The 24,448-nt window shown below is 42.4% G+C and overlaps 1 protein-coding gene across 1 annotated transcript in view; it reads right to left on the reverse strand.

Moving 5' to 3' along the window:
* The window catches only part of LOC137346461 (multidrug and toxin extrusion protein 1-like), a 77,584-nt gene that overhangs the window by 44,597 nt on the left and 8,539 nt on the right, over positions 1-24,448 (reverse strand). Inside the window, exons 3-4 of the mRNA XM_068009912.1 lie at positions 12,802-12,870; positions 8,649-8,797 (exon numbers count right to left, since the gene is read on the reverse strand). Of these exons, the coding sequence (XP_067866013.1) occupies positions 8,649-8,797; positions 12,802-12,870 (218 nt within the window). The remainder of the gene's footprint in view (positions 1-8,648; positions 8,798-12,801; positions 12,871-24,448) is intronic.

The raw sequence follows: 24,448 nt of genomic DNA on the forward strand, positions 1-24,448 counted from the left end.
GCTTTTATTTTCTGCAATAACCTTTGATGTGGCACCTTATCAACTGCCTTCTGGAAGTCTGAGTACAATACATCCACCGATTCCCCTTTATCCACAGCACATGTAACTCCCTCAAAGAACTCCAATAAATTGGTAAAACATGATTTCCCTTTCATAAAACCTTGTTGACTCTGCCTGATTACCTTGAATTTTTCTAAATGCCCTGCTATAATGTCTTTGATAATAGCTTCTAATATTTTCCCTAAAACAGATGTTAAGCTAACTAGCCTGTAGGTTCCTACTTTCTGTCTCCCTCCATTTTTGAATAAAGGAATTACATTCGCTATTTTCCAATCTGACGGAACCTTCCCCAAATCTAGGGAATTTTGGAAAATTAAAACTAATGCATCAACTATCTCACTAGCCACTTCTTTTTAACCCTAGGATGAAGTCCATCAGGACCTAGGGACTTGTCAGCCTGCAGGTCCAACAATTTGTTCAGTACCACTTCCCTGGTGATTGTAATTTTCTGGAGTTCCTCCCTCCCTCCATTTCCTGACTTACAGCTAACACTGGGATGTTACTTGTATCCTCAATAGTGAAGACCGATGCAAAATATCTGTTCAATTCATCTCCTTAATATCCATTATTAATTCCCCAGACTCACTTTCTTTAGGACCAATGCTCACTTTGTTAACCCTTTTCTTTTTTCAGTATCTATAGAAACTCTTACTATCCGTCTTTATATTTCCAGCCAGCTTTCTCTCATACTCTAATTTTACCTACCTTATCAATCTTTTAGTCATTCTTTGCTTTTTTAATATATTCTGTCCAATCCTCTGACCTGCCGCCTGTCTTTGTGCAATTATAGGTTTTCTCTTTACGTTTGATGCTATCTTTAACAGTTTTAGTTAACGACGGATGGCAGGTCCCACACTTGGAATTTTTCTTTTTCTTATTGAAATGTATCCATTCTGTGTATTCTGAAGTATCCCCTTAAATGTTTGCCATTGCATCTCTATTGACCTATCCCTTAACCTGATTTGCAAGTTCACTTTAGCTAGCTCTGCTTTCATGCCCTCATAATTGTCCTTATTTAAGTTTAAAATACTCATCTTGGACCCACTCTCCTCTCCCTCAAAGTGAATGTAAAATTCAATCATATTATGATTGCTGCTACCTTTTGGCGCCTTAACTATGAGGTCATTAATTAATTCTATCTCGTTGCACAATACCAGGTCTAGTGTCGCCTGCTCTCTGGTTGGCTCCAGAACATATTGTTCCAAGAATTTATCCTGAAAATATTCTATCTGCTCCTCATGTTGGCTACCTCTGCCCATCTGATTTTTCCAGTCTATATGTAGATTAATTATCGCTTTACCTTTTATGACAAGCTGCCATTATTTCTTCCTTTATACCCCGTCCTAAAGTCTGGTTAATGTTAGGTGCCTGTACACCATTCCCACAATCTTCTTGCCTCTATGATTTCTCATCTCTACCCAAACTGCTTCTACATTCTGGTCTCCTGAACTTAGGTCATCCCTCTCTATTGCGCTAATACCATCATTAATAACAGAGCTACCCCTCCACCTTTTCTGAGCTTCCTGTCCTTCCTAAATATCATGTATCCTTCAATATTCAGGTTCCAATCTATGTCGTTCTGCAGCCATGTCTCTGTAAAGAAGATGCTGGTAACAGATGTGGATGCAGTGAAACAGCAACAAAGTAAGGCACACCAGAGAGCGAGAAAGATATGCAAGAGATGAGGATGACGACATGAGTTCGCAGACAGAGAGAAATGTCCCGCACACAGATCAAACTGCAGAGCTTTTGGAAAGCCCAATCACTGGAAGAAAATGTGCAGGATGGTACAAATTCCTACATCTACCTTTTGGCCTTAAAGTGAGCCAGGATGTGTTTAGCAGAAAATAGAAAAGCCATACCGGAGATACAAAGCAGCAATCGGTTTAGTTGATGATATAGAGATCTATGGTGTAGATGATAAATGCCATAACTATCACCTACATGAAGCCATGGAGAATGAAGTGTTTTATGACTTTAACCCCTTATAGGGACTAAACCAATTTGGGAGTACATCCCTATGAATCTCCTTTAATTAAGTTCAAACCAGACAAATTCTTATAGACACTTATTTGGGTCCAAATAATTGTACTAGCTTTCCCTCAAAGAAAGAAAACTAACAGAATATTACCTTCTTTCGGACAGCCTATATTTAACAATTATGGCCAAGTCACAAATATCCCAGATATTTTAAGGGTCTGGGAAACTCTCTTCAATATGTATCTCCCCACCTAAAGAGACACAGAGAGGAGGTTCTTGTACTTGTGTGCAGAATGCTACATGAGACAAATTATGAAATTTTATATATTTATTAAAGAATTTAGTTTAGTTATACAGCACTGAAACAGGCCCTTCGGCCCACCGAGTCTGTGCCGACCATCAACCACCCATTTATACTAATCCTATATTCCTACTACATCCCCAACTGTCTCTATATTTCCCTACCACCTCCCTATACTAGGGACAATTTATGATGGTCAATTTACCTACCACCCTGCAAGTCTTTTGGCTGTGGGAGGAAACCGGAGTAGCCGAAGAAAACCCACGCAGACACAGGGAGAACTTGCAAACTCCACACAGGCAGTACTCTAAATTGAACCTGGGTCGCAGGAGCTGTGAGGCTGCGGTGCTAACCACTGCACCACTGTGCCGCCCACATGCAATACACTTTTAAGTATATCACAATATTAAATATTACGAAGATGTAACACATAGAATCCAAAAGTTTAACTTTGCTAATGTTACAGCAACATATCTTAGAATATCCATCAAAATTTAAAGTAAACTTTAACCTTAAATTCCCCGAGTAAGCCATGGTGTGAGAAGTATTGTTTGAGGAATTCAACACTTCTAATATTTGCCTGAAATACCCTCATGTTTAAGCTGTTTCTAAGGTATCAGCTGACCTTTTATAGGTGTTAACTTTCTGTGTGTGTTTTTCTTGCTTTCAAGATCCATATTTAGTAGTATTAACTAACATCTCCACTAAGTGGTTAGTGCAGTGGTTAGCACCGCAGCCTCATGGCTCCAGTGACCCGGGTTCAATTCTGGGTACTGCCTGTGCAGAGTTTGCAATTTCTCCCTGTGTCTGTGTGGGTTTTCGCCGGGTGCTCTGGTTTCCTCCCACAGTCAAAAAAAAACTTGCTGGTTGACAGGTAATTTGACCATTATAAATTGCCCCTAGTATAGGTTGGTGGCAGGGGAATATAGGAAAGGTGGGGATGTGGTAGGAATATGGGATTAGTGCAGGATTAGAATAAATGGGTGGTTGATGGTCAGCACAGACTTGCTGGGCCGAAAGGCCTGTTTCAGTGCTGTATCTCTAAATAAATAATGTTTCACTGGAAACCCCTGCTCTTGAATTTGTGAGTATTTATCTGGTCAAAATATTTATAATTGTTTTTACTTGACCTCTTGTTCCTGTAAGCACTATTCCATTTTATTGTTTTTATTATCTATAATTGTGTTTTATGGTGGGTTGAACCCTCTTTGTGAGTCAATCTGCCAACATTTACCAACACCATCAATTAATTACATTTATGGCTACCTTTTACTGATGTCACACAGGATATTTCAATGTGTGTGTTTATCCTCCAAGTCCGTGGCAACAGAGACTCTGAAATTAATTTCCTAATTGAAGAATTGTTTCTGGTTCATATTCTATTGTAACAGGGACCTTGAATATTTTTACTCTACCTTCTTAAGGGGGAATATCAGCAAGTCATGAAAACTGACCATTTATTCAATCTTTAATTCTGAAAGGTATAATATATTAGCTATATCTAAATTCTACCCAATTAAGCCTATTATACCTATATTCCATCACAAGAGAACCAGAAAATCTGGGATCAAGCTAAACGCAGGCAAATGCATTGTAAAGGTGACAAAATGCCAGTTCTTTGGAATGGTTTACACACCTGATGGAGTCAAGTCAATTCCTGAAAAAGTCACAGCTATCTCTGAGATGAAAGCTCCAAGAGACAAGAAAGAGCTGAGAAGTTTCCTTGGCTTGATCCAGTACATGAGCTCTTTCATACCTCACATGTCAGAGCACACAGAAAACCTATGAGAGCTGATGAGAGAAGGTGGTCAGAGACACATGAGAGGAGTTTCAGTGAACTCAAAGTAGTAACGTGCAAGGAGACAAGTCTGTCATATTACAACAGGGCGAAACCTGTCACTCAACAAGTAGATGCTTCTACAAAAGGACTGGGAGGGGCCCAGGTACAAGAAGGAAAGCCAATAACATTCACAGCCAAAACTCTGACATCAGCTGAAATCAGATATGCCAACATCGAAAGAGACCTTTTGGCAGTGGTGTATGGATGTGAGAAAGTCCATGCATATCTCTATGGGAGAAAATACAGTGGAGAGTGATCATCATCCACTAGAATAGATTGTTATAACTGAGGCAGGAGCAATGCACTATCAATTCAGTCCCATCACTCCACAGATCGCAGCATATTAGTAAAGTTTTCCCACCCAACCAGAAGACAGCCAAATTAAACAATCCAGTAACCCCCAGAATAAAACAGACCAAACCAGGTATCTTTAGACAACAACAAATTAACTATTTATTAAATGCTAAATCTTAAACATTGTTCAGATAAACCTATATCTAAAGACCTTTTAACTTCTATTTTAACCTAACTCCACATTCAACACATGCACTCAAAAGTCATGGTTAACTGGTTTCCTTTTTGAAAAAAAGTTTAAAAAATGCGCTGTTTCTTAAGAATAAATAAATAACTGGCATTTAAGTCTTTGTGGGTTGCGTTCCTGATGGGTAAGATCTTATCATGTGAAAACAATCAAATGCCACTCAAATTCTCCCTGCGGATTTGATGATACAGTCTCTCAGTAGATAGGCATTCAAAACACTTTGGATGCAGCAGATATCAAACAGTTCTTTCAACGATGAGCACAGCAATAGGCCTACTTGAATTTCAAAACCAACAGTCTTCCAGTTGAAACTTTACTTCAGCAATACAAATGGTCTCTTCAAAAAGTTATTTCCTCCTTACGCAATTAACTTGGCCTGTAGCTCCTTGTAGAAATTTTGCTGAGAGAAATAGACATCTCTTTTCTTCAGTAGCACGCTTCACCAGTGAGTCTGTCAAAACTGGTTTTAGCTGTTTTTTACACACAATTAAATTGTTATAGTCCACCATGTGACTTCTCTCTCCTGCCGTTGGCTAGGTAACAAGTGCAGCTGGCACACTGTGCCTCAGAAATCCAAAAGCTTCTCTCTCTCTCTTAAAGGTGCACTGTTTTTAAGAGTCTTAAAGGAAGACTGCTTCAAACAGAGGAGAAAATAAATACAACAAAAATATGTGTGGAGCACCAGCAAGGTAACAAAGGCTACTTTTGAGGCTTCAGAGTTACAATCTCACTGGGAGCTGACTTATTCACGCACAACCAATAATGGTATCTTATAGAAGCGAACTATTATTCAAAGTTCTCATTCATCAGAAAGGTAAAAGATTTGAGAGCTACAACAATCACCATAGCAGTAAAAGTCCTGTTTACTGAGCAAGGGATTCCAGACAGGATGTTAGATGATAATGGAACCTAATTCACCTCCAGAAAGTTTAAGGAGTTTGCAGAACAATATGGATTCAGCATCATAATGTCATCACCACATTACCCAAGAGGACAAGGTTTTAAGGAAAGATACGTCCAGACAGTCAAGAAGACCCCCCTAAAATGCCGATAGACAAAGAAAGACCCATACCTTGCCTTATTGTCACTCTGAGCTACATCTCTCAAGACCAACATGAAATCCTGTAGAGCTACTGAATGGTGGAAAATGCAAGACAACTCTACCAAGCAAGATGCATCCTCCAAATGACCATGAGGAAGTAAGACGATAAATCACTGAGGCACAGGTAGAAGGATGTCAGCACTTCAGCAAACATGCCAATTCATTGCCTGAGCTGTTGAGGGGACAAATTGTGCACATACAAGATCTGATCCTGAAAACCTGGAACCCAGCAAAAGTTGTTGGTCAAGCTGAGACTCCAAGATTATCGATCATCGAGACTGAAACCAGTAAGCAGATGAGAAGGAATTGAATTCATATTTGGCCGACACCAGAACTGGTAAAGCAGAAAAGGTCATCGGCAACATGACCAACTAGTGACACAACATCAACAACATCACCAACATGAAGCATAACTTCGAAAACACCAGGAACAATACACACAACACTGCCAGGACAGAGGTCAACTAATTGCAGATAGGGATGACGACAACCAAAACCACGAGATGGAGGCACAACATCTTACCACCAGAACAATATCGCAAATAATGCTTTGAAAGAAAATGAGCCATGGAAGAGTTTCAATGTGTTCAGAATTACACATTTAATTGTAATAGTTGATTGTAAAGTTTCTATTGTAGCCAAAAGAAGAATCATGTTTGGAAAAATTGTGCTGATTAAAAAAGCTTGCAATGCCTTTTACTGAGAAAGAAGGATGTTGTATTCTTCAATTATCCCGAAATGATGCAGGATCTCCATTATTCATGTGTATGCCGACATGTATATCCATAATACCACATCAAGCACCACTGCACTACACTCTGTGTACCAAATACACATTGTATCATGAGTCTTGTTGCTATTCCCTATCAATGCTGCTCTGAATGTTGTTACCAGGTGGGATCCACTGCAAGATGGTCAACTCAGTATTTCATTGGCCCACTCTCTATTGAGGAAATAATTTGGCCTCTGCATGACACTGATCCAGCTGAGATTAGCCCCACATTATGGGCTAGATTTTACCAAGCCCACTACGTCAAATTCCTTGGTGGTAGTGGTGGCGGGGGCTGGAAAATTGTTCCGGCAGCGGTCCGCCATGGAGGGCCCAGCCTGACCCTCACGGTGGCAGCAGGCTCAATGACGGCTCCTCCCCCACACCTCCGCTGCTGGGTGAGGGGAACAGCATTTAAATATTTAAATGAATGACATGAATAAATGTTGAAAAAAACTTACCCGAAATCTTCCAGGTCCACTATAATCTTTGGTACCGCAGCTGGCACTCCCACGTCTTCAATTCTCTGCCTGGGGAAAGTCAGTTTGACACTGGTGGGGAGGGGGAAGGTGTTAAGAATTTCAGTGCAGGGGGGTGGGGTGAATGACGGGGTCAAATAAAAGCAATGGGTGTAGGGAATGGTGAGAAGAGGTGAACTTTAAACTTTGTGCAGTCTGGGAAGGGGAAGGTCAGATTTGTTTTTGGTGGGGAAAGGCAAATAGTTAATTTAATTGTTATTGGGGTGGGAAAGGGGTGTTAGTATTTATTTCATTAATTTTGCGGGTATAATGCTTCAAAATTTTTAATTGACCTGCAGAGCGTCTGCCCTTTAAAACCGGTGCCAGTGCCTACACACAGGCAGCTGTCGCCATTGCCGGGCACGGACAGCCCGTCCCCTCCATGTGATTGGGGGAGGGGTGGGCGGCAGGCCAACCCACCTATTTAAATGAGCCACTGCACGGGAGATCGCGGTAGCTCTTTGGCGTACGGCCCACAAAGGTGGGCTCGCATTTTTTGAGCTCGTCACCGACATCTGCGGCAGTCTCTTAAGATCCAGCATATGGGTTGGATTTTATCAAGCCCACGACATGGGGCTCCAGGGCAGGGGGCGGGGGGGTCAGAATATGGGTCCGGCAGCGGTCCGCCACAGAGGCCGACACCAGGAGGGCTCGGCCCAATCCTCCTGGCGGTGGCAGGCTCCGTGGCAGTTCCTCCCTCCTGCCACTGGGTGACGGGAGCAGCATTTCAAAATTTAAATGAATGACATCAATAAATTTTAAAAAACTTACCTGAAATGTTCCAAGCCCGCCACAATCTTCAGCACAGTAGCTGGCATTCCCACGTCTTCAATTCCCCATCCGGGGAAAGCCAATTTGACACTGGTTGTGGGAGCGGGTGCGATGTTAAGATTTCAGTGTGGTGGGGGTTGGTGCTGACAGGGTCAAATTAACGTAATGAGTGTAGGGATTGGTGGGAAGGGGTGAACTTTAAACTTTGTGCAGTTTGGGGTGGCTAGGTCACAGTTAAAAGTTAAGTTTATTGGGGGGGCGGGGGGAAGGGCAAATGGTTAATGTAATTGTTATTGGGGGATGTGAAAGAGGCTTTAGCAATTTATTTCATACATTTTGTGGGGAATACTGCTTTAAAAATTCAAATTGATCGGCAGGGCTGTCTGCCCTTTAAAAATGGTGTCAGCACCTGTGCACAGGCAGCTAACGCCATTGGCAGGGACGGACAGTCCGTCCAATCCACATGATTGGGGGCGGGGCAGGGCCACTCCAGCTATTTAAATGAGTCACTACACGGGTGATCGTGGCAGCCCCTTGGCATGCGGCCCTTTTTGAGCTCGCCACCGAGATCGGCGGCAGGCTCTTAAAATCCAGCCCTATATGTAAATATGCAAGTTGGAACCTCAGTCCTAACACTCTTTGACCAAAATTTCTATGTTCATGAACACACTCTGTCTTTGGGCCAGAAACTCGGGATGGCTTCTTTCTTTTACACTAATGCCGTCATTTTATTCTCTTTGTCATAAAAAATAGATAAGACTCTCACTTGGCTACTGCAGGAGATTGTTTGATAGCCAATAAAATATGCTCAATGTTTATGAAGATGGCCCAGCAGGGAAAACAGGTTATCATGAGAATGAGAATCCCTCTTTGGAGAATCACTCCAATTCGCTCCAAGTTCTTACTGCCAAACGTCTAAAAATCAGAACAAAAGTTTAGTTAAAGTGAGTTCTATCGATATTGGTCATTAACATTCTGATCGATGCCATTGATTCGACACGGACCGACTGCAACAAACTGTAAAAAATTAGAAGATTAAAATATTTCTCTCACTTAACCAAAACACTTTTTCTGTTTGTGGGAGCTTGCTGTGTACAAATGAGCTGCTGTGTTTCCAACATTACAACCTTGATTACACTTCAAAGACTGTAAACACTTTAGAATGTTCTGTGGCCATGAAAGATGCTAGATAAAGGTAAGTTTTTCTTTTAGCACAAGTTTCTTTAAGGCAATAGTAAATGCAGAAATCGCCTCTTCGTAATTCACTGCTGTCTCAGTAATATAATCTTCTCTTTAATTTTCCCATTGTTGCAGATTAGAGCAAGCCAAATTCATATGCAGTATACAATGCATTTATTTGTTGTACTATTTACAGCTTCAATATTCATCACTTTCTGACTGAGCAAGAATGCTCAATTGTTAATCAATCTCCAATTGTTGTCCAATCTGTCTGATGATTATACTTCAATGCAGCAGTTGACCTCTGCAAGCTTTCATTTGAAGGGCAGTGCTGCATTTTTAAAATGTTTTGACTTTTTTGATTCTTTTATGGGATGTGGGCGTTATTGACAAGTCCAGCATTTATTGTAAAGCAAAATACTGCGGATGCTGGAAATCCAAAACAAAAACAAGAAATGCTGGAACCACTCAGTAGGTCTGGCAGCATCTGTGGAAAGAGAAGCAGAGTTAACGTTTCGGGTCAGTGACCCTTCATCGGAACATGTGCATTTATTGCACATCCTTAATTGGCCTTCAGAAAGTGCTCCTGAGCTGCCTTCTTGAACTGATGAGGTCCATGTGGTGTAGGTACACCCACAGTTAGGGAGGAAGTTCTAGGATTTTGACACTGCAATAGTGAAGGAACAATGATAAATTCCCAGTCAGGATGGTGTGTGATTGGAGGGGTTAGGGTGAGGGTTAATCATTAGTGATGGAGATGGACAGGATGGCACACACCATTGTTCTGTAGAGGGTCAGGAGATCCTCAAGGACAACCCTCAAAGGAGTGAGAGCAGGTGTCCAGGGAGGTTCAGCTTCCGGACTCTGGCCCCGAGGATCTGGCAGCAGTTCCACAGGAAATCCAATGACCTCACACAAGTGGTCATGGTCATTGACTGCAGCTTAACATTAACATCTCCTACCCACCACACCATCAGTATCTGTTCAATACACCACACCCCCATCACTCACCCAGCAGCAGTCCCCAGCACTGAGGGAACACACCGAACATCCAGATAATCCACCTCACCCTCACACACCTAACAATGCTGCCAGCCTCACACTCACCACTTGCTGCCTCCACATACCTAAAGCTATTCAGCTATGGCAGGCAGATCACCCAAACATAGTGCTACACAATCACTGATATTCTCTCTCTCTCGCAGGACAAGTGGAAAACAATAGAAATGAGCAGAGCAGAACTGGTGGGAGCCAAGATGCCTCCATTTCCTGAACCCTACGGTGCAGATAATTCTCTGCATTATGGGATTGGCTGCACTAGAGCCCGTGTCATCCAGTGTCGCCAAGAGCATTCAGGATGACGGTATGTTACTGCCTATATGGACTTCAGTAAAGCCTTTGACAAGGTCCCTCATGGCAGACTGGTACAGAAAGTGAAGTCACACGGGATCAGAGGGGAGCTGGCAAGATGGATATAGAACTGGCTCGGTCATAGAAGACAGAGGGTGGCAGTGGAAGGGTGCTTTTCTGAATGGAGGGATGTGACTAGTGGTGTTCCGCAGGGATCAGCGCTGGGACCTTTGCTGTTTGTTGTATATAGAAATGATTTGGAGGAAAATGTAGCTGGTCTGATTAGTAAGTTGGTGGAGCTACGGATAGTGATGAGGATTGTCAGAGGATACAGCAGGATATCGATCGGTTGGAGTCTTGGGCGGAGAAATGGCACATGGAGTTTAATCCGGGCAAATGTGAGGTAACGCATTTTGGAAGGTCTAATGCAGGTGGGAAGTATACAGTAAATGGCAAAACCCTTAGGAGTATTGACAGGCAGAGAGATCTGAGCGTACAGGTCCACAGGTCACTGAAAGTGGCAATGCAGGTGGATAAGGTAGTCAAGAAGGCATACGGCATGCTTGTCTTCATCGGTCGGGGCATAAAGTATAAAAATTGGCAAGTCATGCTGCAGCTGTACAGAATCTTAGTTCGGCCACACTTCGAATATTGCGTGCAATTCTGGTCGCCACACTACCAGAAGGGCTTGGAGGCTTTGGAGAGAGGGTACAGAAGAGGTTTACCAGGATGTTGCCTGGTCTGGAGGGCATTAGCTATGAGGAGAGGTTGAATAAACTCGGATTGTTTTCACTGGAACGACGGAGGTGGAGGGGCGACATGATAGAGGTTTACAAAGTTATGAGCGGCATGGACAGAGTGGATAGTCAGAAGCTTTTTCCCAGGGTGGAAAAGTTACTAGGGGACATAGGTTTAAGATGCGAGGGGCAAAGTTTAGAGGGATGTGCGAGGCACGTTTTTTTACACAGAGGGTGGTGAGTGCCTGGAACTTGCTGCTGGGGGAGGTGGTGGAAGCAGGTACGATAGCAATGTTGAAGAGGCATCTTGACAAATACATGAATAGGATGGGAATAGAGGGATACGGTCCCTGAAAGTGCAGAAGGTTTGAGTTTAGACAGGCATCAAGATCGGTGCAGGCTTGGAGGGCCAAATCGCCTGTTCCTGTGCTGCACTGTTCTTTGTTGCTACCATGCCCCTTCTCAACTGCCACTCACCCTCATCCTGGGATCTCCCATGAAGAGCAAGCTGCTGTTGGTGTCCATGGACCTCTTTCTTCCCACTCCACACCCCTTCCCTCGCACCAACCTTCCCCTTCTGAGTTTCTGCTTTTCGACGGGCAAAACTGCCACCTGCCCAGCCACAGCAGCTGAAGGAGGAAGAGGGAGAGCAACACCATACCACTGATAAAGAGACCCTGTCAATTGATCAGACACTCGCAGCCACCAGCTCGGATACTGGATCTGCACGTACCTTGGAGGCTATCATAGAGTTGGGGTCAGCATGTGGTGAGTCATCTTTGCACAAGTGGGCTGCAGCCAGGCCGGGGTTCATTTGCCAGCTCCCTGAAGGGCACAGTCACAGAGGAGTTCTGCTACAGAAGATTCAGATGAGGACCTGGATGGGATGACATTCAGGTGAGCGCTGATGGGAATGCACACCGAGGTTCTGGGTGCATTATTGGCCTGCCTGTCACTGTCAAGGGGCATGGAGAAGTCTGTCTCCAAGTTGGTAGAGGGCATTGAGCAGAGCTTGACCTCTCACAGTCTCTGCTTCATTCTGACATGCTGAAGACTGCCACTGCTATGCCCATACCTGTTGTAGCCTTTCTGTGGACAGGTCACCTAATCCTCTACCCTTCCTGGGAGGATATAGCAATACTCTCCAGGAACTCACCACAGCACCTCCAGAGCATTTTCAGACACTTTACAATGGCAGAAGTTCTTCAAAATTACCTCACCTGCAAGTTGGGTGCCTGGCCCTTTAAATAACACTGGTGTCAGACCTGTCTTACAGCTCAATGCTTGCTGTTTGCAGAGTGACAAGAAAACTTGTTCCCTGGACCTGCTTGGTCCAAATTAGGAAGTCTGACATCACAACAGCTGGTAGGGTGTGTGTTGTCAGGATAGTGTTACTTCACTATCTTCTGGCACACACAGGGACGCCCGCATGGGCACCCTTCTCAACACAGCCTGCCATGCGGGCCATGTTGGAAGAAGCTGATGGCACAGCCTGTATCTCCAGGAGGGCACAAGGCTTACATATCACCACTTCCAGCAGCGCTATGGAAACCAAATTCACACCCCTATTGTTCTCTGATATAATGAATTCATTTTTGCTGCACAAGAGGTTCATCACTGCCCACTGTACAGCCTGGAGTTAACGGCACCTACCTGGGATATGAGTGTGTCACATGCTGTAGACAATCCCAGACCTATAGTGATCCCTGATACAGATATTACCTGTACAAATAAATAAAGAATAGAAAAGGAACCATTTAGCACCATCATAGATGCCACCAACATGCCACAAAATACAAAATAGGATTTTTCTTTGCTCCTCATTCTTTCCCTTTTCTTTCCTCCTTTCCATCAGGTGCCAACTTTTAATACACTTTTCTTACCTCCAGACTCGACTATTTCAATACTCAACTGACCAACCTCCAATTTTCCACCCTCCCTAAACTTGAGGTCATCTAAAACTGACAGCTTTTCCTGCCCAAACTTCCTCAGAATTCCATATACCATGATCCCTGTGTTCTATTCCAGAAAGCCAGTTGGTGAAGGCGGGAACTGGAGCCAATCTTTGTAGACATTTATCTTAACATACACTTCCGAAACCACCAACCGTAGTTCTAGTCTGTGTCTACTTTAAAAGGCTCAAATGAATTCCTAGTTATTGCCCAACCACTGCAGACGATTAAACAGAATTATGTAATGACCAGGTGATGTGATATGGGTGGTTCCCAATGTTCAACTCCCCACCTGACTGCAGCAAGTGTATTTGTATTAGAGTTGAGCCCTTTGGTGGTTTATTTTCAAATAACCAGATAGCGATAGATTTTCTTGTCGGTTTTCAAGAACATAAAATAATTTGTTTGTTGATTAACGTTCCTGATCCCAAAAGTGTTGCAACCGGATCCACTCATGCATTCTCTCATGCACACACACACACACACAAGAATAAACAGATAGAGAAGTGAAAAAGGAAGATGGCTTTCAGTGGGAGGAAAGGTTATGATAAACCTGTTCTCTTGAGAACCAAGTTCTCGATGGATGCAGGCCTGAGATGTTTGTAGAATTCTCTCTTGACTGAAGGTTCTGTTATAAAACGGTAGATTACTTCTCATCCTCATTGCTGTATAATGTAGATGTCATATTTTTTCAGCAGAGCATGTGCTTTCTGACTTTCTGGAATGTCGGTTGTTAGATTTGTTTCTCACCATTGTCGGTCTCTCTCTCTGACTTTCTCTCTCTCTCTGACTGTCTCTTTTTTTAATGATAAGCTATTATCTCTCACCTCCTGTTCGGACACACTCTGGTTTCTTCCCCCATGGTGATCGCACAATGGCCCAGGACATGGCTACTTCATACCTCAATTGTTTCAGAAGAAGACATTCAATTCTGGAATGTTTTAGGATAGGTGTAGGATTGGTTCCATTCACACCTTTTAGCTTTGAAGGTTCGTCCTTTGTCTTTGTCAGACTGTTTGAATACTCAAAAGGCCAATCCTCTTTTTCTTCAGTGGCCATTTTGGACAATTGGTCACTTTTTAAAACAGATGTTCATTTTTTTTAAAGACAAAGTTCATTTTTCACAACTCTTCAGAGTTAGACCATGATTGTTGTGTCATCAAACATCCGGTGTACATTACAATTAATACAGAATTAAAGGATTCCCTTCTCTCTCTTTAAATTAAAATTACCGTTTCTACGTATAACTGAATTTTCAAACAAAATTAAATCAGGAAACTCCATATTCTGTACAAAGCGTTACATTGTGAGACGGCCTTCTTCTCGGACACCTGAAATGTCTTTGTACATGCATTTCTTTTTGTAAAACAGTTGATGACTTGCATCCACACATTTAAATTTCAGAGATGTCCTTTCCCACCAGGATTTGTTTCAACCAGTGAGAACAAACTGTAAACTTTTCTCATCCACACTTTTTGTCAGGTTTTCATTATCCCTGGACAATATCCAGGCTTGGGCTGATAAGTGGCAAGTAACATTCACGCCACACAAATGCCAGGCAATGATCATCTCCAACAAGAGAGGATCTAACCATCTCCCCTTAACAGTCAATGGCATTACGATTGCTGAATCCCCCACTATCAACATCCTGGGGGCTACCATTGACCAGAAACTGAACTGGAGTAGCCATATAAATACTGTGGCTACAAGAGCTGGTCAGAGGCTAGGAATCCTGAGGCGAGTAACTCACCTCCTGACTCCCCAACGCCTGTCCATCGTCTACAAGGCACAAGTCAGGAGTGTGATGGAATACTCTCCACTTGCCTGGATGAGTGAAGCTCCAACAACACTCAAGAAGCTCAACACCATCCAGGACAAAGCAGTTGCTTGATTGGCACCCCATCTACAAACATTCACTCCCTCCACCACTGATGCACAGTGGCAGCACTGTGTTCCGTCAACAAGATGCACTGCAGCAATGCACCAAGATTCCTTCAACAGCACCTTCCAAACCCGCCACCTCTGTCACCTAGAAGGACAAGGGGAGCAGATGCATGGGAGCACCACCACCTGCAAGTTCCCCTCCAAGCCACACACCACCCTGACTTGGAACCAGATCGCCGTTTCTTCACTGTCGCTGGATCAAAATCTGGGAACTCCCTTCCTAACAGCACTGTGGGTGTACCTACCCCACATGGACTGTAGCGATTCATGAAGGCAGCTCACCACCACCTTCTCAAGGGCAATTAGGGATGGGCAACAAATGCTGGCCTAGCTAGCGTCACCCACATCCCATGAGCGAATAAAAAAATCCCACAATGAACGATTATGTATCTAACATTCAATGGGTATACTATCTTCAGTATGGCCATTGTACAGATTTTCAGTTAAAATATTTGAGAAATAGAATCCCATATCCACTCTGTTTCAGCTGTCAAAGTACTTTTAACAACCATTTTTATTTTCTTAGCTTCCCAAGCTAAAGGACAACATTTCCCATTTTCACTCATAAAAAATATTATGAAACCAGGTGCACTAGAATACCTATCAGGAAGACTGGCATGTGAAGCTTCACTAAAAATGACTGGTTTCATGTTCTTTGGGTCATCTAAGGATAGTGATGTAAGTACACATATCTCCAGACTTAATTTTTTAATTTTTTTTTGCCCTTAAAACATTCTGTACTTTCACTTTTTGTCTGTTTGGACTATGAAAGTGACATCGCCCTGTTGCACTATTGGAGGGTCTTCTCTGGGACATGCTCACTTTCTGACATGAAAGTCACTTCTGAACTCACTATCAGTACTTGCCTTCTTACTCTCCACTCTTTCACCCCATTCTGCTAGTGCATGGATCTCACTTCTTAGCCATAATCCTGAACGTTCAAGCAATATTTAAACTTGCTAATAGTTTTTCCTGCATGTCCCACAATTTTCGAATCCCTCCATTCACTAATCCCTCTGGAACATATGTCACCTGAGTACCCACTCTGGGCAATTGGCCTTTGGATGTGTTAGCTCTGTCCTGTGTGTCATGATCACTCACATTATTCTGTCCCACAGGATCTTAGTTACAAAGTACATGAGTATTTGAGATACAAGGTGCCTAATTTACTTCTATCAGCTGCTTAGAGTCCAAGAATTTATAAGTCATTCTGATTAATCCTTGCCATGTTTGGTAAGTACTGTCTTACCATCACAATCTATTACCTCACCAGGGCCTTTTCATTCCCTATGACTCTCGTTTATCATATACCAAATCTTCTGAATTATATTCTGTCTCAGATGCTGCAGAGCTCTCCAAATTGTTTCTGAAACCTCAACCTTGATGAAAATCAATCTCCCTGCATGTAAAGCATTCAAATGTGCACAATAAATGGAAGTAATTGTAATACCTACTGGAGTAAGAGGACCATCGCACAGCACAGAAATTAACTTGGTATTTGTCCATAGACTAATTGTTAGGGACTATATCCTCCAACCATCAGGAGTCAATTCTATGCATAAACTGCCCATTGTGGTTGTCAATTTGCAGTCTAGTCGATCAGGTAAAATTTTATGCAGCATTTCATTGATCACCGCATGATTCCTTTCACACAGTCCAATGTTGAAAGAATTTTCAGCTGCAGTATTCATGACCATGATGTTCATGTGAAACCAACTCATGCACGTCAAGTGCAACGATTTCATAATCTGCAGACTGTTCCTCCGAAAGGCTTGAAAAACATCCAGGCTTTTCCCATTAAGACAATTTGCAAAAGAATGGTCCATGTTTCTTGTAACCAAGGTAACCTTGTAGCATTTTTCTCAAATGAGGCAAAATACCTTCCAGCGCCTTACTTATTGAAATTAGGCACTCGGCAAATATTTCTTGTTAAATCAAAACCCGAGTTTAACTCAAATCATATCCAAACTACCAGTTATTTCCTGTCCATGTGAACAAAGCCATTCTCTTTTCACTTCAACTTGTCTCATTTCCCTTTCTCTTTAAACCTGTAATTCGAGTTTCCACATTGCTCTTTCTTTTTCCTCTCCTTCGACTTCAAGTTTTTTCATTTCCATTTCTTTTGCTCCTTTGAGTTCAACATTTTTCTTCGTGGATGCTTCTTCTCCATTTTGGGCAGTCTCAGGCAAGAGATTTCCATGAATCAATGGAGAGGTCACATTTTTTTCAGGGAGGCTTTAAGGACAATTTTTGTAGAGTTTCCTGTGCCCTCCTGGTAGCCTCTTGCCACGATGGAGTTCGGAGTAGAAAGCTTGTTTTGGGAGTCTTGTGTCAGGCGTGCAGATGATGTGGCCCACCCAACGTAACTGACTAGCCATATTTAAAGTGCTTTTTTTTTCAATTTAATTTGCTTCATTTCCAGCTGTATCTCAGGTAACTCAGTCTATTTTATCTGGATCAACCTTTTCCTCTTAAAATTCCAAATGCTGTGCTAAAGTTTCCATATTTCTGTTTTTATAGCTCTTCCTTTTAACTCTATCTTCAACTTTTCTGCTAATGCCATCAATCTAACCTTTGTTGATTGTTCCAAAACACTCAGGGATTAATGTCCCCAGCCCAGAAAAGTCTTAGCAGTTGACAAAGCCATCCTGCTTTTCAATAAATACAGTAAAAGTCGCCATGAAATCTTGCTTGCTTAAACGTTAGCAAATCTCAGCATACCCATCTCAGTCTGTGGATTCAAAATCCTGCCAACAGCTCTCAATTTGTTACGATCCTGTTAGGGACCGTTAACCTTTAGAAAGAGAAAATCGAGTTCCCAGTTATTATTGAAAGAATTACGCCACAAAATTTCACATTTTAAACAAAAGCTTTGCTGTACAAGAGTTCAACAAAATGATACACTACTAACTTAACATAACAATTTGGAAACACTTATAGTTAAAACTTAAAATCGGAACAGAACTTGATGAAGAATAATACAAGAACACAAGACATAAGCAATCGGAGCAGAAGTAGACCATATGACCCATCGAGACTGCTCTGCCATTCAATACGATCATGGCTGATCTTGGGCTTCAATTCCACTTTCCTGCCCATTCCTCATATCCCTTGATTCCCTGCGAGACCAAATATCTGTCTATCCCAGCCTTAAATGTATTCAATGATGGAGCATCCACAACCCTCTGGGCAGAGAATTCCAAAGATTCACAACCCTTTGAGTGAAGTAATTTCTCCTCATCTCAGTCCTGAATGATTGACCCCTTATCCTGAGACTGTGTCCCCACATTCTAGATTCCCTGACCAGTGGAAACAATCACTCAGCTTCTACCCTATCAAGCCCTTTCAGAATCTTGTATGTCTCAATTAGATCGCTTCTTATTCTTCGAAACTGCAGAGAAGATAGGTCCAATTTACTCAGCCTGTCATCTTACGACAACCCCCTCCCAGGGACCAATTTAGTAAATCTTCGCTGCATTGCCTCCAGTGCAAGTATATCCTTTCTTAAATGTGGAGACCAAAATTGCACACAGTATTGCAGGTGCAGTCTCACCAAAGCCCTATACAATTTTACTCATACTTCTTTATTCCTGTACTCCAATCCCCTTGCAATAGAGGCCAAATGCCATTTGCCTTCCTAATAGCCTGCTGCACCTGCATGTTAACTTGTGCGTTCCTTGTACGAGTGCCCCCAAGTCCATCTGAACATCAACACTTACAAGTTTCACACCTTTTAAAAAATTCTGCTTTTCTATTTTTACGACCAAAGTGAACAACTTCACACTTCCCTACATTATACTCCATTTGCCATCGTGTTGCCCACTCAAATAGCCTGTCTGTATCTCTTTGCAGCCTCTCTATATCCACCCCGCAGCTTACCTTTCCACCAAGCTTTGTAACACCAGCAAACTTAGATACATTACTCTCTGTCTCTTTATCCAAGTCATTAATATAGAATGTAAATAGCTGAGGCCCAGCACTGATCCTCGCGGCACGCCACTATTCACTGCCTACCAGCTTGAAAATGCCCCATTTATTCCCACTCTCTGCTTCCTGTCTGTTAACAAATCCTCTATCCATGCTAATTTATTTTATTTAGAGATACAGCACTGAAACAGGCCCTTTGGCCCACCAAGTCTGTGCTGAACAACAACCACCCATTTATACTAATTCTACATTAACCCCATATTATCTACCACATCCCCATCATTCTCCTACCACATGAGGGGCAATTTACAATGGCCAATTTACCTATCAACCTGCAAGTCTTTGGCTGTGGGAGGAAACCGGAGCACCCGGTGGAAACCCACGCAGACACAGGGAGAACTTGCAAACTCCACACAGGCAGTACCCAGAACTGAACCCGGGTCGCTGGAGCTGTGAGGCTGCTAACCACTGCGCCACTGTGCCGCCCGCACCATATATTACCCCAACACCATGAGTCCTTATCTTGCCTATTAATCTTTTATATGGCACCTTACCAAATGCCTTTTGAACATCCAGGTGTACTATATCCATGGTTGCCCTTTATCTATACTTTAAACTCTAACTATCAACAGAACACTCCAGTTTGACTATTACTTTTACCCGAAGAGTTCCCCTATACGTTACAGGATCTGGGCAGTTTGTTCACTTCTCCTGGGACTAATCCAAAGTGTATCACAGTTCTCAGAAATTCACTTTGATTTCCTTAATTTCTCAGCTGTCCTGAGTTTTCGGATCTCCCAAACCTGGACCTCCCAGCTTGAGCATGGGCCTTACTCAAAACAAAAACATCCCTGGTTCTCAATTGCCTCTTTGCTCCTGACTCCAGAAGCTTTCAAAGCCAACTGCTTTTCCAAAAGCCAACTATTAGCTTGTCAGCAAGCACACAGATCGAAACACCAAAAGGTACCTCTTGCATCATCTGTCTCCAAAAAGGGTGCACATGGGGTGTCCCAGATAGCAATTTAAACAAATTATTTCCAACTCCAAACCTTCTCTTTGTTCTGGGAAATCATATAAATAATTTAAACCCCTAATTGAGACAGCTGCTGACACAGAGTCTCCATCAAGAGGTTCAAAGAGGTTCCCTTGTTTTGGATCTTCACACTTCCCATTATGACCTTACTAAATAAATAAACTTCTCTTCACAAAAAAAGGATAAAGGAATAATGGGTGGAATATGTCAGTGACCTATATGATGATGAAGACAGAAGTGAATTGGTACCACTGGAGGGAAGAGGAAGACCAGTGAAAAAGAGGAAGAAGTCAGTGCAGCGATCAAAAAGATGAAAAAAAAGAAAGCACCTGGAATCAATGAGATACCAACAGAATGCCTGAAAGCCCTGAATGATGATAACATTGGGAAATTGACAGACCTCTGCAACAAAATGTACAAAACAGGATTCACACCTGTGGATCTGTCAGTGTTGTTACAACCCAGTGAGAAAGAGATCTACAGTTTCCTTTCAGCCTTCACCTGGTCTTACTGTAACAGGATTTAATTTTAAGCACACCGTGTTTTTTGCTCCCCCTTGGTGAATCCTTGTTCACTGCTTTCCAATTATAAGGCAAAGAAACCAGCACAAACAGGCTTTCTTAGGTTTAAAGAAGAAAAGTTGAAATTTATTCAACCTAAACTTAAACTCTTATTCAGTTGATGCCTACAGATACAAGACATGCCCACACTAGCATCTATACACGATACACACATGCAAATAGAGACAGAAAAGAGCAGAAGAAAAATAAAGTGGAAAGGTTTGAGGCAATATCTGAAGAGTTTTTGCTATGGTTCTTTGAGTGCACTGTAGAGTCCTTGATTGGAGATAGATCTTGCTTTTTGTTGGGGCCCAGTATTCTTCTTAAATCTTGTTCGCTGTAGGAGACAGTTCTCTCTTGGGGTTCATGTGTCTTCAGTGGATTCAGAGGCTTGTGAGAATGAGATGGGAGCAGATAGATAGGAGGGGCTGTGGTGAGCCAGCCAGGAGAGATCTTCTCAGTTCAGGAACATTCTGCTGTCTGCCGGCTCTCAGTGCAAACTGTACAATTCAGAAACCTCCCAGGTTGCCAAACAAATTAGTCATGTGACTTACTGGTTTGACCACGTCTTTGCTCTGTGTATTGTATCATCTTAGCAGGGAATGGAATGCGCTTCCCTGCCTTCAATGTCTGTAAATGTTTTTTTCCAGCCAAGGTCTGGCAGTCCTTGTCACAGGCCTTCTCTTCTTCCCAGCAGCAATTTGAAATTTAATGTCCATGTGGTGAAATTAATATGCCTCATTCTTGGTAGGTGGAGGCTTGCATGACACCTCCACACCCAGGGGAATGAAATGCGATTTGAGAAAAACATTAAAAGGGTTGCGAGAAAAAATGATGCAGAAAAAAACGCATTTCTCTCATTCATTTCCATTCATTCATAAATCCTAAAGCTTATTAAAATTGCCTGTCTTTTAGGAACTTAGGAACATAGGAAGATAGGAACAGGAGTAGGCCATTCAGCCCCTCAGGCCTGTTCCGCCATTCAATGAGATCACGGCTGATCCATGGCCTAACTCCATATACCTGCCTTTGGCCCATATCCCTTAATATCTTTGCAAAAATCTATCTATCTCAGATTTAAAATTAACAACTGTTCTAGCTTCAACTGCTGTTTGTGGGAGAGAGTGCCAAACCTGTAACACTCTTTGCGTGATGAAATGCTTCCTAAAATCTCTCCTGAACAGTCTGGTCCTAATTGTTAGACTATGCCCCCTAGTCTTAGAATCTCCAATCAGTGGAAAAAGTTTATCTTTATCTAGCCTGTCTTTTACTGTTAACATCTTGAAGACTTCGATCAGATCACCCCTTAATCTTCTAAATTCTGGCGAAAACAGGCCTAATTTGTGTAATCTCTCCTCGTAACTTAAGCCCTGTAGTCCAGATATCATTCTTGTAAACCTACGTTGCACTCCCTCCAAGGCCAATATATCCTTCCGAAGGTGTGGTGCCCAGAACTGCTCACAGGACTCCAAGTGGGATCTAACCAGGGTTTTGTACAGCTGCAGCATAACATCTGTGTCTTTATACTCCAATCCTCTGGATATAAAGGCTAGCATTCCATTAGCCTTTTTGATTATTTTCTGCACTTGCTTGTGGCATTTTAAAGATCTATGCACCTGAACCCCCAAGTCTCTTTGGACATCCACTGTACTTAACCTCTTCCCATTTAGAAAGTACCCTGCTCTATCACTTTTTGGTCCAAAATGGATAATCTCACACTTGCCCACATTGAAATCCATCTGCCACAGTTTTGCCCATTCACCTCGTCTGTCAATATCTCTTTGCAATTTTATGCTATCACCGAGACTGTCTACAATGCCGCCTAACTTTGTATCATCAGCAAATTTGGATATATGATTTACTATGCCATCATCCAAGTCGTTAATGAATACTGTGAATAATTAAGGCCCCAACACAGATCCCTGCGGGCCACTAATAGTTACATCCTGCCAATCGGAGTACTTACCCATTATCCCCACTCTCTGTCACCTACCACTCAATCAACTTCTTAACCATGTCAATAATTTGCCCTCAACTCCATGGGCTTCTACCTTAATTAACAGTCTCTTATGTGGGACTTTATCAAATGCCTTCTGGAAGTCCATATAAATAACATCTATAGATACTCCCCTGTCCACTACCTTAGTCCCTCTTCAAAAAATTCAATGAGATTTGTCAGGCATGACCTTCCCGTCATGAATCCAAGTTGGCTGTCCCTGATTAACTGAAATTTTTCGAGGTGTTCAGTCACCCTATCCTTGATTATAGACTCCAGCAACTTGCCCACCACAGATGTCAGGCTAACTGGTCTGTAATTTCCTTGATTCCCCCTTTCACCCTTCTTAAAAAGTGGAGTGACATGTGCAACTTTCCAATCCAGAGGGACCACTCCTGAATCTAGGGAACTCTGAAAGACTATAGTTAGGGCATCTACAATGTGCTCCCCTACTTCCTTTAACACCCTCGGATGGAAACCGTCAGGTCCTGGGGATTTCTCACTCTTTAGTTCCATTAATTTCTTTGTTACTGATGTTTTACTTACGTTAATTCTATTAAGTCCCTGTCCCCGATCGGCTATTAGATTTTTTCGGGACTTCCAGCAAGTTATCCTCCTTTTCAACTGTAAATACTGAGACAATATCTGCCATTTCCCCATTATCAATGACAATATCTCCATTTTCAGCTTTTAGTGGGCCTACATTGCTCTAGACCACCCGCTTTCCCTTTATGTAACTAGAAAATTTCTTCTTATTGATTTTGATGTCCCTTGCAAGTTTCCTTTCATAATCTCTTTTAGTAGCTCTTATTAAGCTGCTTTGTGACCCTTTGCTGGTCTTTGTATCGATCCCCTTCGGCCGGATCTGTGCTGCGTTTTGCATTTTTGTAAGCCCTTTCTTTTTGTTTTATGCTATCCCTAATCTCTTTAGTTGTCCATGGCTGTTTTTTCTGTGAAGTGGAGCTTTTTCCTCTCAGGGGTATATACTGGCTCTGTATTTCATTAAATGTTTCTTTAAATATTTTCCACTGTTCTTCAGTCATTTGACCCATTAACAGATCTACCCTGTTTACCATAGACAGTCTTTGTCTCATCCCGTTAAAGTCAGCCTTACCCAAGTCTAAAATTCTCGGAGCTGCTTCGTGCTTTTCACTTTCAAACGCTACCTTGAATTCAATCATGTTGTGATCACTATTTGATAAATGTCCATGCACAGTTAGGCTACCAATTAAATTTGGCTCATTACTCATAACTAAATCTAATATTGCCTGTCCCCTTGTTACATCTAGGACATATTGCTGTCGGAAACTATCCCGGACACATTCCAGAAATTCACTATCTTTCTGACAGGTGCTAGTCTGCCTTTCCCAATCTATGTGTAAGTTAAAATCCCCCATTAATACTACTCTGCCTTTGTTACACACTTGCCTAATTTGTGCATTTATACAATCTAATACCTCAGAAATGCTACCAGGGGGTCTGTACACAACACCTATTACAGTTTTAGATCCTTTTCTGTTCCTCAATTCCACCCATAAGGTCTCCACTGGGTGCTTTCCCCTCATTATATCCTCCCTCACCCATGAGGTGATATTATTTCTAATCAGTAAGGCTACTCCACCCCCTCTGCCATTTTCCCTGTCCCTCCTGTAAACTTTATAACCAGTTATATTTAGTTGCCAGTCCCGACCATCCTGCAGCCACGTCTCCGCAATGGCCACCACATCATAATCTTCTATTTGAATTTGCGCCTGCAGCTCATCTATTTATTCCTTACACTCCGTGCTTTTGTATATAGAACTCTTATTTGGGCTATACCCCATAACCTGTCCCTCAGCACTGATGCTTCATTCGCCTATTTATTATTTCTCTCTTCTGGTTTAACCAG

This window comes from Heterodontus francisci, chromosome 30 (genome assembly GCF_036365525.1).
Source record: "Heterodontus francisci isolate sHetFra1 chromosome 30, sHetFra1.hap1, whole genome shotgun sequence".
Taxonomy (NCBI): Eukaryota; Metazoa; Chordata; class Chondrichthyes; order Heterodontiformes; family Heterodontidae; genus Heterodontus; species Heterodontus francisci.